Source organism: Nymphalis io, chromosome 7, assembly GCF_905147045.1.
Source record: "Nymphalis io chromosome 7, ilAglIoxx1.1, whole genome shotgun sequence".
Classification (NCBI taxonomy): domain Eukaryota; kingdom Metazoa; phylum Arthropoda; class Insecta; order Lepidoptera; family Nymphalidae; genus Nymphalis; species Nymphalis io.
The window spans coordinates 9214773-9232505 of NC_065894.1; the positions used below are offsets into that span (position 1 = coordinate 9214773).

Consider the following 17733-nt stretch of genomic DNA (forward strand, 5'->3'; position numbering starts at 1 on the left):
AAATAAATAGAAAATCGTCGACGAGAGTTCGATTTATGATTTTCGAAGTGTATGTGTTTGGGTATGTAAGTGTGTGCGTATTATAGGTTATTTGTTGTTATTTTACATACATGTGCACCAAATAAACAAATTAAAGTGTACATAAAACATAAATGGTAATAAATTATATGTAATGTAATGAAATCAACACAACGAACTTAAACAAGCCATTACAATGTGATACTAAAATAATAAGTTCATAAAACATGCACATTTCATTTATTAATTACACATTAGTTACACGTACTTGTTTTTGTACATATCACATCTACATATATCTCCTGCGCAGATAGCTAGAGTTCAACAGGTTATTCAGTAGCTGTTAACTTCTTGTTTCATTTTTGTAATGTTGAAAATCAACTTTCGGTGATACACTATTTTGTGTATCTTTTTGAAAATATAAGTGAAGAGGGTTTCATGAAACAAAAAGATGATTTTAAAGTAACTCGCAGTTTATAAGTTGATTACAGAGGCCATTTAACCATTATGCTTGTAGCTCTTAAAGTTTTTTAACATGAGAGCTGAAAATACCATAATGTGTATAGTGACTTAAAACGTTCATAAATGCAACAAATTTAATAAGACTAAAAATGCGACATAAAACCTTCATCTACCATTATAACTAATGTCGCATATTACCTTCTGGCTGTAAACTGTTATGTAGTATTCGTGCTCAACGCTGAGTTTTTTGTTTATTATTACCGAATAGTTCGACAGGTTTTAAGGGTGAGTGGGCTACTAATACGAGTACATGAGACTGAAGGTTGCGGCGCATTGACAGCGACGGCCATTTCTTATGGGAGGTGAGCACTTACTCGTGTGACCCATTTGTCCTCCTTTCTATAACTGCATTGTTTTTCGAAACGAAATAATTAAAGTAATTAAAATAACTAACAAACGGCGAAAAACAAAATATTTAACATCGTTACGAACATTATCGCAAGCTGAATTCAGGCATTGTTCGTTTATTTTTGTTAAATGTGAGTCATTGAGTTCAGAATGTTATACTAATCAGTTTTTATTTAACGAAATGCCAAAACGTTGATTGGCCGAAAACACATTCTGATTGGGTAGATTAAATAACGCAATATATACATTGACCTTTAAAGGTTAGGTAGGTGGCAATCGATTAGTTTAAATTGCTACCCTATTAATTATATGACAGGTTAATAAGATTGCCTCATTGACTTTATATAGTTATAATATATTCACGTGTCATATAAATGATTATTAGTATACTATTCGTGTCTTTAATGGAAAGTCTTATGTAACAAAATGATTTTTTTGAAGACTTGAATTTTAACCGAATATTGTTGCTCCAAGTCCGAATTGTCATATGTGCATCGCATTTCGTGATCGATGGTAAAGAAAAAAACAATCATGTAATTTGGTTTTGTCTGATAAAGTTCTGCACTCATCAACCTACGTTGAAGCAGCGTGGAATAAGATTAAAACCTCTTCAAGAAAGTCTCTGGGGCCTTTGCCCAGCTGTGGGAGATACATACAACTTTTTTGTATATATTTTAATGAATAAAGTCAATTGGTATTTAAAAAATACTATATTATATATACACAAAGATGCCGTTACGGAAATGCACTTGCAAATGATGTATTTTCAAATCAATAAGCAATATTAAAACTGTAAGCATTATATTTTATAGTTATAATATCTTTCTGTTTAGTTGTCAATTTGAGAAGAGACAAGCTAATGACCAAGCTTTGGTGGGGCTTGTGTTCAGAGCCAGGCTCATAAAAAGATCAGTTGTAGAGGATTTGATTGGATAGGAAAAGCAAGGGAATGAGAGCACATGTGTTTGTGTACACACTTGTACTCTATAACATCTTCTGCGCAGTTGCTCATTGTTTTTTAAGAGAAGCTATCGTGACTGAAATCGGTCGGGTTCAACATCAATTCTACTGTAAACTTGTTAATCAAGATTAAAGGGTTGTATTAGGTGAATCTTTGTTAATCAAAGTCATTAAAAGCAATGGATAAGATAAAGAATACACATTACGGTGTACAGTTTATAAATAAATACTACATAGTTATGACTACGGGCTTTAATGGTGATGATAATAATGTCCACCTGATTATTTCAACCACAGCGGCCTATCTCAAGATAAGCCAAGTAATTGCGCATGACATATTATAGTGCAAAGTGTGTGCAAATACAGGTGCTCTGAGAATCCGACGTGATTGGCTAGAGTTCCGGCGGAGTACCAACGGCTTTACGTGCTTTCCGAGACATGGAAGTGACACACTTCCAACTTCCAGACTCTGGGCTCCTACTGAGATTCTTTAACAGAAAAACTCAGGGGTTTGAAAGGAGGATCCCGGGATCTAAAGCTTTATGGCCTTAATAGCCGTTGGTCTATTAGGTAGATAATAATAGACCAACGAGACAGCAACAGGAATACATTTTATGATAGAGCTTAACTTGGCTCTAATAAATGTAATTAGATATAAGATATATTTTTTTAATTGTCATGTAATAATATTATTATATAATATAAAAAGAAGGATAGTTAATTATCAATGACCAACATATGGTGGTGGTGTTTATGAGTGTATATTATTTCTATGTTTGCAATGTAAATTAAACTATATATTGTGGAGCATTTGTGATACGTCATGGTAAGTGACCGCAAAACAGCAGTACTTGGTATTGTTGTGTTCCGGTTTGAAGGGTGAGTGAGCCAGTGTAATTACAGGCACAAGGGACATAAAATCTTAGTTCCCAAGGTTGGTGGCACATTGGATATGTAAGCGATGGTTGACATTTCTTACAATGCCAATGTCTAAGGGCGTTGTTGACCACTTACCATCAGGTGGTCCATATGCTCGTCCGCCTTCCTATTCTATTTAAAAAAAGTGGTCGTGGACAGCTAAATCAATTTGGAGACGTTTTTGCGTTTATAATAGTGCACGGTCAGCAGAAAAATAAATAAATGATCAATTTTATTTTTTTATTTTTATTCGTCAACTTCAGACATTTCATAGTCATCCACATCCTCGCTTTCATTCCACAAATCACGTATATAATGATAATTCATTCTGATATCGTATCTGCACAAACTGGTTTATTTCGGTTTTAGTCACTGTATGTATTACACTACTACGAACGCAATAACATTTACACATAGACAAGTCAGCTTGATTTGTTTATTTGTATTTCATTGAGAATACACAACAATTAAAACCTTATTAAACATTATAATCATCATTTAAAACATGTCTATTTAGTAATACAGTTGATATCATCAGCACAATATCGTCAATTACAGTACTGCAGTTGAGCCTATAGAGCACGCGGGGATGCAAAGAGCCTGATACTCTGATAAATATAAACCACTTCGTACGTGATTAATACGCTTTCTACCACGAGATCTAAGATACAATGTCTACCATACATTCCTATTGGAGCAAGAATTGCCGTTTGGGTGTAAAAATTGGTATAAGAGTAGTACCTACCGGGGTGGATGATTGCTAATAGTTATACTACCACCGCAATACACAGACTATTTCGTAGTGGATTAATAGGAGAATGGTAGTGAAATATAACAAAATTGTAGGCCACATTACGCCATAATACAAAACTACTCCATACGTCACAATAGTAAGCGATTTATGTCATTACGACATTTTAAAAATGTTTAATGTGTACACACAGACACACATTGTATTAGAAACTTTACACATTGTATTAATTGTATTAGAATGTATTGTTACCCGTATGATAACTTAATTTTAATTTATATTTCTATTGACTTTCATCTTTAATTTTATTCTTTTATTTTTAAATATTTCAATATATGAATATATTTAAAAATGATATTTACAGAGTTGACTCAGATTTAAAAATAATTTGTTCGATCTTTAAATAATCTATTTCATTTCAGTAAATGGGACATCCTGTTACATTTTCGTCAGGTTTATAATTGAAACGATCTTAATATGTTTTATTTCAATGGCACAAAGGCGTTAATCGTTTGACTCGTTAATGAACCCAATATGCGCCAGACAGGCGTCGCGGGTTATCGCTGTGTCAATTTGTATTGACGTTACATAATTATCTGACACCAGACATTTAGCCGTTGTCTTACTATTTACTAAGAATACATTAATACGATAATGTATTTATGAGATGGATTTGAAATAAGCTATCGAATGTTACTAAAAGCCAGCCAATCAAAGAATGTTAAAAGAAATTAATTATTCTCGCAATTACTGATCAATTACATGTTTATTAAAATTTATAATAAACAAATATCAAGTAATTTTATTTCTATATTGATTATCGATTAAATTTATTACAAATTATTTGTTATATAATAATTCATTAAGTACTGAGTCGTTACTTGGGCTAATTTCATGTATTTTTACGATAATAGTATGAATTGTTTTCTTCGTAGTATGAAATAGTTTTATATACTAGTTAATATCAACGTAGCAATCATATGAAATGAAATGAAATTGCGATTTTATATAGAAAAATAAATAAGAAATGTATATATTTTCAACCAAATTAATCAATACTATAGATGCATTTTTGCTATTTTCCTCTCATCTTTAAAAGTTCAGCCCCTTTTATATTAATCCTGTGGACGGTGATCGATTAACTCGATAAATTCGTTTTTTACCGCCTCCTTTCAGTTGAAATGTTTCCCCCGTAAAACGTTATCCAATGCCGAAAAAAATGTGAATTTGTTGGAGTTACCGTATTCATTCAAAATCAAAAATTGGCAATTTCATAGATAAGGACTTGGGTGAGACGCATAAACAAAAATAATTTAGTTTCTAAACAATGATGTTGTAAATAATTCGGAATCATCTACATTTTGAAATTTATATATATATATATATATATATATATATATATATATATATATATATATATATTAATTTGTGTAGATATTACAAAATTATTTCTCATATTAGGGTTATATAACAAACATTATATACTAATACGGATTTCACGGAACACAATTAATCAATAGTTCAACTGTAAACAGGCCCTCAAGTGATGTGAAGCAGGTTCTATACTAACCCCTTGAGGAAAGCGCAATTGGAGGGGTGAATATACATATATATTAGTACTGCTGGTAGTATTACTTTACACCGAGCAATGATTAAATTTAAATTTCTAAGCACGTTTAGGGAGATATTATCTGATGGTTTCGTGAGAATTATTTAAAACTTCATCTTAAAGCCGCTTCTTATCAGATCATATATATATATATATATATATATATATATATATATATATCTAAATTTAAATCTGACATTTATGTTACAAAACAAGACTGAACGACCTGTCTCCGTGGTCTTGTACCAGTTTCTTTTAAATAATTAAAATTTTTAAAAAAGTTGATCTGTTTCCTTATTTTTTTAAAACATGATTTTATTAAATATTATCGTCGTAATCGATACTCGTTAATGTTTATGTAGAAGGAATGAGAGTTTATTGTTGTCTCTTAATAACAGTGTATTAATGTAAAATGTAAATAAATATATACATTTCTAATAACTGTACATTATTTAATTAGTAGTAAATTCAAATTACAACTGAAACTGTTTTTTTTTTTTTATTTACTTCAGGCAATCGATCAAGGCCCTATTGACAATCATGGTGGTCCTTCTCCATGTAACGTTAATGCGTCTTTTATATACACAATATACATCCCTTTTGTACTCGTAATTACACTGGCTCACTCGCCATTTAAAGCGAAACTGAGCAATAAGCAGTATTACTGTTGGACAATAGAATAGTCGAAACGTGGACACTAACTGCGGGACTAGTCCACAAATTCAAAGTCGCTCAGCGTGCTAGGGAACGAGCTATGCTCGGAGTATCTTTGAAGGATAAGATCAGAAATGAGATTATCCGGAAAAGAACCGGATTCACCGACATAGCTTGCAAAATTAGCAGGCTGATGTGGCAGTGGGCTGGTCACGTATGTCGTAGGACCGATGGCCGTTTGAGCAGACGAGTCCTAGAGTGGAGACCGCGAATCGGCAAGCGCAGCGTAGGGCGCCCTCCAGCCAGGTGGACCGACGACCTTAAGAAGATAGCGGGCACCAACTGGATGCGGAAGGCGGAGGACAGGGAGCTTTGGCACACCTTGGGAGAGGCCTATGTTCAGCAGTGGACAACGATTGGCTGTTGATTGAATAGAATAACTGGTGAGTGGGTATTATACGCCCTGGTAAACTAATTATTATGCCAGAATTATATAAAAAATTTCAATCAAATTATTATTTGAAGAAAAAATAGTTTGTTTTTTATTGAATAGGTAGGCGGACGATCAAATGTGCCACCTGATGGTAAGTGGTCACCAACGCCCATAGACATTGGTATTGTAATAAATATTAACCATCGCTTACATCGTCAATGCGCCACCAACCTTGAAACCTAAGATGTTATGTCCCTTGTGCCTGTAATTACATTACATATTAATTATAGTATAGTATGTTTAAAGATTTTATTTTTAAGTTTAATTATTACTCGTTATTTTAATTTAATTTTTGTAGCTATTTTTATATATTTCTTAACTCAAATTTGCACAATAGTATTAGTTTAACCACTGTTTACCTTTTTTTAGTTCCTATGTTTTATTGAGCACCACTATGTAACATTTAGTTTATAATTTTTTTTTAATTTCTGTTTAGTCATTATTTATGTGCTTGCTGTGGTCTCCTTTAATTGAAGGAGCACTCATATTTTAAAATATTATTCCACGATGTAATGTACTCGCATGTGTGTATCCTTTGTTGGAGATCCTTATTAAATAAATAAATAAATAAATAAATAAATAAATAGTAATAATTATTTTCCCAATCGCGTGATATCTAGACTTTCACGCTGGTCACATAACGGTCACCTTACGAGTACGTAGCGAGAGCATCCATTATGACTAATTGCTATGGATCTACTATTTATTATGTTGAACACGTATTTGAGTCTTAAAAACAGATCTTTGTATGAAAAATAAAACCCCTTACCCGTATTAACCTTAACAGTACCTACAGTATTAAATCAATATTTTCATGATTATAATTTAAACAATAACGAATGTACTTTCCACGACGCGTTAAGAATACCTACATACAAACAACCAGATAACAAATTAAACGAAGATTTTTATTTCATAAATCATTGTAATGTCAAGTCTTTAGATAATAAATTGTTTAATAATAGTTCGTGGCTATATATGTAAACACATTAATCAATATGTCATATGAAAAAAATATTTAAGTATATAATATTTTATTGTGCACATATTCTATTCACTAAACCAGCCGGACTCGTGTTCTTTATTGAAAAAAAAAGATGATTCAAGCATGGTTAGAGCATTCAACGTTCGCCCACGCACAAGTGTATTATATTTACTTAACAATAATATTTTAACACATCCTAATATATATTGATGAGGTTTTAGTGGTACTAAAACGTATTGCTTTTTAGGTGTCGCTAACAACGCATATTTATATATAGATTCTATATCTATTCTAGACGTGTGTGTGTCACTGAACTCCTCAAAATCAATCCTCCGATTGATTTTTTTGCGTATTTTAAGCGCGGCAGATAGTACTGCGATCGGGTACCAGAATGTTTTTAACAAAAAACAATAAATTAAATTAAATAAGCACTAATACTATGAAGGTATCTAAAACCTAGTTGCACTCCAAATAGGAATGTGTGAATATTTTTTTTTTATTCTGATTGAAACTTCTTTGTAACGATTTAAAATTAAACAGTTCCGTCGAGTCGACCAACAATTTTCTACTGTTCACGAACAGAAGCAAATATTTTTTAAGAAATCAGTGTCATTGATGACTTGCCCGTAAATCCCCCACTGCTGGGCAAATCCTCTCTCGCTGTACTTCAATATTTCTCACGATGTTTACATTTGATATCAATTATGAGCATTAATAAAACACACGAGAACTCAATTATTGCCCGGGTTTGCTCCCAGAATTATCGGTTACGATCTAAATGTCCACTGAGCCATCCCATTAATTATAATCAAATGGATTTATGATTGTCCGAAAACTTGGTAGTGTGGTTAGTTAATTCGTCAAACTATCTGAATTACGTCATTATCAAAAGGATTCTTAAAATGATTAACACGAAGCGATGAATAATACGAATTACTGACTATTATAAGAAAATCACCGCGAAAAATGGCTCTAAGAATAAATTGTTTAATAACTATCAATGTAATACATTCCTAGACAAATCTGCTCGTAGTTTTTATAAATATATCATTAATTGATCTAAATGATTGATTACACGAATTTTATATAAAAAGTACACGCCACCAGAATAATATTCTTGAATCCTTGTATCAAATTCTATAAGCTGGTGATAAATTGTTTTTTTTTCTGGTACTGGTAATATTTGAATCTGTATGCAATTTTTTCATGCTAGCCTCAGTAATTTGGGCTGCGCATTGATGTTTCAGTGAGTCAGTTATTAGTTTATATATACAGATAATCAATATTAAAGTTAATTTGTTTGTTCGTTCCGCTTTCAAGCCTCGAAATCTCAATCATCGCTTCACAGCGTTCAGATTGAGATACGGATAAGAACACAGGGAAGTTTATAAATTATCGAGACGAGATAAATCTCCTTCGAAAATATGCGATTTCCAGATAACTGAGGAGTGTGAATGCAATTTTTTTATTTTAAAACATATCACTCGTTACCATGGTAACGTACAAACAACAAATTTAAGTTTTTTATAGAAAAATATAAAAAAGCTAAAAATTTACTATAATATATATTTATATGTTATATATACATTATGGCAAATTGTACGTAATGCGATTAGATAGAAAATTTATAAGTCCAATCAATACAATTATAAATACAAACAAAACACGGTTTATTTTTTGATTTCTTTGACATAGCTTAACTATTCATATACATATTCATAAGTGCTCCTTTATTTTCATAGTTTATTTCGTAATTTATATAATTTGACTACATTTTATAGATTAAATAAATAAACTATCCGCTATAACCTCCAATCTGTTTTTTTATAAATATATCAAATTACGCATTGCGACTTTGTACAAGAAGTATTAAAGTTTTGTGGCGAGATATTTTTCTACAAATAAATATTTATTAAGTAGTAAAACAGACCTCTCCGTCCGCACCAAACCAGCTTCCTGTGCTAATACAGTAAGTACATGTCAAACGCCCACGACATATTACTTATCTGTTGTTCAAACATATTTTATTATTTCTGAAAATACTAATCATCGAGTTTTAAACGAGATTTTTATTTACGGATAGTGGTTAAAATTTCCTATATATTTTGAGGCTTATACTGTGATATAAATGAATTTAATTAAAGTTTCCGTTATATTTCATTTGTTTTTTGTAGTTGATGATAGAACTTATTTATTGATGATGCAAATTATTTTTATATAATTTGTTCGGATATAAGTTTTTTTCTTTATGAAACGATTTTAATGTTTCTGTGTTTGATATTGGACATTGTTGAGTTTATAATCCAAGCGTACATTAAAGGTAATTTTTTGAAGTATCTATTTTTCTTTAGACATATTTTACATCTACAAATTTGCATACAAAATATGCTTATGACTATGAAGCATCGCTCATCAACAGCGTTTCAAATCTTAAACCTGTTAACTATCACAATTTTCTAAGTCCACTAGTTTTTGTAGGTACGTGAATAAGAAAAAACGTACCGCTTTATTACATTACTAAGATAATTTAAGAGTTTCAAAGATTCGCGTTATCGTGAGAACGCCGTGAACCTCCATACCACAACGGCCACGGAAGTTAGCGATTATGTATGATTGCATACATGTCTGCGTGATTTTATAGATATATATATCTCTATAAAATCATGCGTAATAGACATCTTATAAGCCGATTGTATGCATAACAAGTAGACATTTTAAATGTAAATACAATATCAGATAAATATAACAGTCAACGGACCTTTAAAAGACATCGAGACAAAATTACAATTATCCGATTCGCATCTTGAAATCACTTTGTCACGACGGAGTTCTTATACCAAATTACGTTGATTACCATAAATGGCACATTGCAGATATTTATCAGCTAATAAATTAATATTATACGTTTATATAAATTTCACATATATCTTTAAAAATGGTACCGCCTGGGTGGTTAACACCCACTCATCAACTATTCCACCGCCAATACTTTGGATAGCTGTATAGTGAATGGTGAGTGAGCCAGGAACAAGGGACATAGCTTAGCTCCAATTGACAAAGGTTTTTAAATCTAACGGTAACAATATCTGGGTGGAGATGAACTGAAAGCCAATTCGTACTTCTTGATTAAATAAAAAAAAATCGATAGGGCGCTCTAGGGCGCTCTAATTATTATTTTTATACATTCAAGGATAATTATTTAAGTGAATTGCCGCTCGATATTATTCATTTCATATGACAGAAAGAGACAAAACATACTGATACGCACGACAAATTACGCAATTACGCACAATAAAATACATAATGTTTATTTATTGAAACAAGTAAAATACAAAATGTTTGTACGTAGTTTATTAGGGCAAAATTAAAAACTATATACATTAACAATGAATAATACATATATCAATGTACATATCTTCTATTTACTAAAAATGTGTTATTAATATTCATTCATATATGTATGGTACTTTGCTGTATGGATTTTCACTGAAAACGAAATGTCGACTTTATTGAGATAAAATTAAGAACGTGTTTATATCAAATGTAAATATTTAAAGTAATTAATAGGAAAATATTTAAACGATAAGATATAGGTAAGAGTTTTATAAAGAGAAAGGTGCAGTTAGACAAAAATGTTACCCGAAAAAGTATATTTAAAAATAGCCGATTTTGAAAAGCAATTTTCTCTTAAAGATAAAAACATTTTATCCAGTCAATTAAGCTTTTCAAATTGGTAGAAGTGATTTTGTCTGCAGAGCTTAAAAAAAAATGCAAACATTTTCGTCGTACTCTTACTACCTTTGTTTGCCTCGTAAAGGCTGGAAACCAAAATTGAAAATGTTGACCCCGTCGCTGCCTGACAAAAATACCTCAACGAGTATTAAAATTCCCAATAAATAGTTTAATCTAGTTTCGAAGTCGTGTAAGCTTCGTCGTGTAATACATTATTTATAATGTTAAGTAAAAACAAAGAATTTATAGTGAAGGTATCTTGTTTTTCGTTCAAATATGCTACCGATTGAATGCGCATACGCATATAAAACATATGAAACACTTGTAGCACACTAATCATACTTAAGCAACTACGTAAAAATTATGCGATATGATAATCAATTATTACACCGCTGAACGTCAATACTTTTAATTGGTGTGTTCTTATATGAAACGCGAGTGAGCCAGTGTACATGTATATGTTAGATCCAGTGATTAACGGCGTATTCACGACTTAAAATGTGGTTTATATTTATTTCAATGTCAGTGTTTATGAGCGAATTTGAACACATTATCAGACCCATTAACTAAAATAAATTGCGTTTCTAATGTAAAAATTGTGGTACAAACGAATAGGTTGACGTCGATATAATTTTCACATATTTATCTTGAACTATTGAGAAAGCCTAATAATTACTTGCGTAATTTATCGATGCTAAAGTATAAAGAATGCTAAAGTATAAAACCGCATTTGACTGGTACTAGTTCAAATGTAAGAGACAATTTTAAAATAATCGTACTATGGAGTTACATTGCAACAAACATGACGTAAAACTCTATTATGACGTCAAAAAAGTGAAGTGTATTGACTATTATAGTAGTAGAAGACAGTTTAAAAAAAAATAACTGAGGAGGAGACATTTTATTTCTTCAAAAATGTAGAAAAATTCATGTAGATAATATCAGAAATCATGCTCAAGAAGACCCTCAGAGAATAGCATTATTCACAACAGCTGTCTTTATTTAATATCAAAACTATAGATAAATCTCTGACGATAACAATAACTGACGTAATCATTTTTTTAATTTAAGAAATGTTTTACTTTACTTAAATTATTTATATTTGCGCTGTTAACAATAACATTCGTAACCTTAACATAAATATATTATTAGATTGGTACTCACAATTAAGTCGTTATTTTGTCAATTAAGATTATAGATGCAGATAACGATACGCTTTTAATAACTATTCTGTTTGATTGAATTTTTTATTGCATGCTGACGTAATGGCAGAATACAATGATTGAAGTTTCTTTATACAAAAAAAAACTTAGTATATATTTATTTAATTTAAATATATAATATATAAAGTCTTTTATCAACCAAATAAGAAACATAAATCCATAGCTCTCAAATTTTGGATTTAGTGAATTCTCACTTCATAAATACTATTATTATTTATTATGTATCTTTGATTAAAATAAAACTCATAAATTAGGTTTGTATGATATAGAATCATTCGATTTGAACTAAATTAAACATAAATCAGAATAATACGATCATGATACAGAGCAAATAGATAAAACAAAGGTAGTGCGTGAGATGCGTGAGGAAAGGGGTCAGTGGCACGAACCTCAATGAGTAACGGTGAAAACGGTAAACGCAATGTAGGCAGTGAAAGCAATCTTACGATCGAGTCGCAATATGATTTTTATCCTAGCCTCGTTCACAGTAATCTAATAACTAGGAAATAATTAGTTTAAGTAATCGCTAATACAGTTAACATAATAATAGCCTTACTATAACTCTATTATAGAGACAATATTTTTCGAAAGAAAGAATACATGATAGACATTTGATAATTACTAAAAACCAAAAAGAAAGTAAGTAATTAGGCTTAGATCATCCTAATATATATATAATTAAAGGCCTAATTTCAAAAAACCATAACACTTAGAATCAAACGTAATTTTTTAATATTTTAAGAGTTGAGAATTAAAATTAGTGCAATAAGAAACTCTTAAATTAAACAAAATCGTTTTCTAAATACATATGTTATTCTGTAATTTTTTTTTTAGGTTAGTTGTGCATTCGTATGTCATTTGAATTCAATTAACAAATTATAAAAAGAAAGTAACTTATTATTTCACGTGCATGCTGTAGATTCACGCGAAGTTTAATTAACTAAGCTAAATAAATTAAATTTATTTTAAAGCAATATTAACTGTTTTCTTGTATCATCTTTAAAAAGTTTTTGTCTTTTAACTCTTGAGCAAATTTTTATATAGAATGGACCTAATGACGTTCTGTAATTACAAGGTTTCTTATAATATTAATATGTATAATAAATATACAACGTAGTTTCTTTATGTATAAATTATGTAAGATATTAATGCTTTAAATCACAGAGATTTTGAAGCTTAAAATGGTAATAAATTATAATTATAATATTCTTAATAAATCGTATTTTAAAAATATATTATATATTTCGGCTTGATCGATAACTTTTTATTGAGAGTCAATAATAGCCCAAGGGGATTGAGATCAAATCTTGGGCTTTTACGTTATTGGACGATTTGAACGTTGAAATCTTTTCAGAAAAAGTAAAAAATTGGAATTCAGAAAACGTTAAAACATCGTCTAAAACATAATTAGCCTATAGAATAGACCAGACTTTACATTCTATCTATGAAAAACGTTAAAAGAATGTACATATTGAGTGCGAAGTTATTCAAAGTCAACCAGTTTGAGTATAACTGCTATAAAAAAACTAGTATGTATTTGATGCCACTGTGACTATTTCCATTAATGCATGCGTTAAACTAGATATAGCACCGGTCTTGACGCTTATGCAACACTCATTAGGGTTCTGACAGCTATTAAATATCTATCGATTGGAGTTATCTACTCCATTTCAAGCTCGAATATTAATTGATAAATTAATGATGACTTCTTAAATAATGTATACGGATTTGAAAGCTAATTTTCAATTACATAATAATATTCAACGATAGTTTTTTGGAATTGTCGATTTTAAGGTGATGTAAAATTAACGTACAATATTATTATAGTCTAATCTGGAATTAAGTATAGTGGGCGAAAAGTGTGAATATGCTTTCTTATATATAATGCGCACTATTTTAAAAATATTCCTTTTATGTTTATCTCAGATTCGCCAATCCATTTTAATAGCGACTATAATTAGCCGGATTATACGCCAATATAATTTAGAATGCTATAAGCCAATTCAATCATTCAACTTGCAAAGGTAACTAGAGCTGGTTTTTAATTATTATTCCACTTTTTCTTTCCACGACCAATCACTACAAATTAAACTTACCCGTTAAGTTTTTGTACAGCGATACGATACTTTTATTAATAAACACCATTCACTATTAAGAACTAACCAATTAAATCGATGATTGTTGTGCATTCACAATAATTACATTATAATATTGTGACGTCATTCGAATACTAGTTAGTTTCATTTAAAATATTCGTTATAAATTAGTTTATTGAAATTCTTTCAACTAAATGAACGTATCAGAATAGTTGTATTGTATTTAAGTTACTCAAGTACGGCATTTATACGTGTCTTCTTATATTTGCAAGTCTAATTTACATCGAGTACTTTTTCAATACATCATTACTGTTCGAATTCAAACTTAGCAACTATAATAAGGAACTTGAAACAATTGTAAAGAAATCATAATTTATTCAAAAGTTGAATTATCTGTTATGCTAATTACCTTTTGAGTGGGTCGAGGAGGTTCAGGCACGTCGGAATCCCATTCAGAACTGAGATCATCGCTTGACGCTTCTGTGAAATCTTCAGACCACGGCACTTCTAGGAGGGAAGTCTTCATTTGATCATACCCAGGAGACATTGTAGGTGGTCCGTAGCCTGGAGGTAATGGACTGGAAGCTCTACAATCTTCACAATTACATGGTTTCGGTCCAAAAGTATCTTTACAGGGAATAGTATCTTTTAAATCTGACTTAGAATTCCTCCTCGTATCCCGTCTCCTGGCACTTCTCGGTGACAACCGGTTGTTGCATTGTGGAGGAATGTAATATCGTGTCGGTTCAGACAATCTTCTGCCACTGTCTGGTGTCTCAATCTTCACAGGTGTCAGCAAGGACATCTTCTTCGTCATCGGCTGTTGCCTCTCGGAATTGTTAGATGTTCTGTCTTCCGAATCCATGGTGTATCGTATGATAGGTATAGTGAATGGAAACGAATCGGGACACTCCGGCATTATAGCGACTATCACTTCACAATGAACAATCTCCCGTCTGGATTCGGGAGAAGGGTCAACGACATTTTCAAGTCACTGATCTTATTTGCACATTTTTGGTCACGGCACGCGGGTTTTTTTAAAGGGCGCGGGCGTCGGTTATGCGCGCGGCGCACTGACTGCGCGGGAGTGGACTAGCGCGTTGTGTTGTGTTGTACGCAGAATTATTAACTGTGAACATTTGTACGAGTCAACATTCGATGCGAGATACGCAAATGATAGAAAAGTTTTACGTGACCGCAAACCGCGCGTGAATCAAAGAAAGAGCGATTTTTGCTGTCGGCATACAATGTGTAAACATTGACCAATTCGATCTAGGAAAAAATTCTTTACCTTATGTGGGAATATGAACAACGATGCGTTTTGATGACGTAGGTAAACTAATTAATATTAATTTAAATTTTCCTTTAATTATGTCCTCATTTATAATTAATCATTATTGAATTCTGGGTATTTGTTACGCAGATTTAATTAAGATAGAAAACACATACAGGGATAGGTAGATTACATTTTATTTATACTCCAGTAAATACATATTATGATAAAAACATAACAAGTACGTCTCTTTACATAAAAAAAATTAAATTAAATTTAAATATATATCTTTAAAATATATATTTCTATTTTTAATTTAATTTGCAAAGAAACTGAACGCTTAATTAATAATCCAAATCTAAATTATAATATTACTACAGAATTATCGGAATACAATAAATCACAAGTAACATAACTAAACTATTTCAAAGTTCATCTTTATTTATATTTATTCATTAAAAATATCATTTACATAAAATGTCAAATGCATTTAATAATGTTGACAGTACAATGTATAAGGATATGTTATAAATTACTAAAAGAATTTATAGGAATACTAGACATTAATAACTTATAACACCAACTGTATAAAGACATTAAAATCAACTTATACGGCAAATTCAACATGTTTCTAATACTATTCAGTTATATAACACGGCATATACGGAGACGTTCATACGTTTTTTGATAAACCATATGGAAGCACTCTAATTTATAGCGATGTATGCTGAAACTTGAGGCCCCCGATCAAAGGGGGCCCTTTCAAAGCAGCCAAATACATACTCATTAACTTATAAATTTCTTATGAGCTGGTTAGTCTCCATTTAGAATGGCTGCTTTATTAGCAGAGATCAGACGAGACTATTATTGCCTTCATTAATAAATATGTTACTAAGAGCTTCTTTAGGTTAATAATATTTTTAACGCTTTGCCTTATTATTCGTTACAATTTAAAAAAAAAATGTTATGAATATCACCTTAGCTGTTTGTCACAGTGTGGACTTACAAGTATAAATAAAGTGCCTTCATACACTACTGTCTTGAAACATAATAAAATATTAGGTCCTTACGTATGAAATTAGCGTTTTGTCGTACTGACCACTTTGATCTGAAATATCTCCTCGTTAGTTAAGAATTCCAAATTCAAATTTATAAATTTATTTAGCTGGTACATTTGAGTTTTGAAAACAGTCATTAATTAGTTTTTTACTGATTATTTTTTTCCTTGGCGTCGCTTATTGCCACACAATGGAAACATGAAATATCGGTATATTTACGAGTACGAGTTCTACCGTGGCACCAGTGCTACAAAAACAGCTCAAAGTATTAATGATGTGTCGGGCGTTGGCGTCGCAAAAGGAAGCACGGTACGTTTTTAGTTTCAACATTCTGGAAATTTTGAACTTCAGAACTAACCCCGTGGACGGCCGTAGACCAAAGTGGAAAATGAAGAATTAAAGGCTATTGTGGAAGCGGGTTCATCACAAAACACTTCAGAGATAGCTGCAGGCTTCGGGATAAGTGATAAAACTGTATTAATCCACTTGAAGCAAATCGGGAAAGTAAAAAAACTTGAACGATGGATACCTCATGAATTGAGTGAATCGAACTTGCAAACACGCGTCGACTGCTGTGTTACTTTGCTCAACCGACACAATTATGAAGGGATTTTAAATCGTATCATTACTTGTGATGAAAAGTGGCTACTGTACGATAATCGGAAGCGCTCGTCGCAATAGCTGAACCCTGGAGACCCAGCCAAATCCTGCCCTAAGCGAAAATTGACTCAGAAAAAGTTGCTTGTGAGTGTTTGGTGGACTAGCGTCGGTGTCGTTCACTACAGCTTTCTAAAATCTGGCCAAACGATTACGGCAGATATCTATTGTCAGCAACTGTAAACAATGAAGGAAGAACTAGCAACTAACTAAATAACCGAGATTGGTTAATTGCTATAGGCCACTGCTGCTTCACGACAACGCAAGACCACACACTGCACAACAAACAACCACTAAGTTAGATGAACTACAATTGGAATGTCTGCGACATCCACCGTACCTTGCTCAAACAGATTACCGCTTTTTCCGGAATTTGTACAACTTCTTACCAGGAAAAAAATTCAACTCTGATGCGGCAGTCCAAACCGCCTTCAAA

At 31.6% G+C, this 17733-nt stretch overlaps 1 protein-coding gene across 4 annotated transcripts in view; it reads right to left on the minus strand.

Moving 5' to 3' along the window:
* The window catches only part of LOC126769470 (inositol-trisphosphate 3-kinase A), a 162276-nt gene that overhangs the window by 37868 nt on the left and 106675 nt on the right, over positions 1 to 17733 (minus strand). The window contains exon 1 of one of the 4 annotated variants that reach the window (XM_050488302.1): positions 14719 to 15421. The exons of the other annotated variants lie outside the window; for them this stretch is intronic. Within the exon in view, the coding sequence (XP_050344259.1) occupies positions 14719 to 15228 (510 nt within the window). The 5' untranslated portion in view covers positions 15229 to 15421. Of the gene's footprint in view, positions 1 to 14718; positions 15422 to 17733 lie in introns of those variants that run through there. 4 annotated transcript variants of the gene reach the window in all.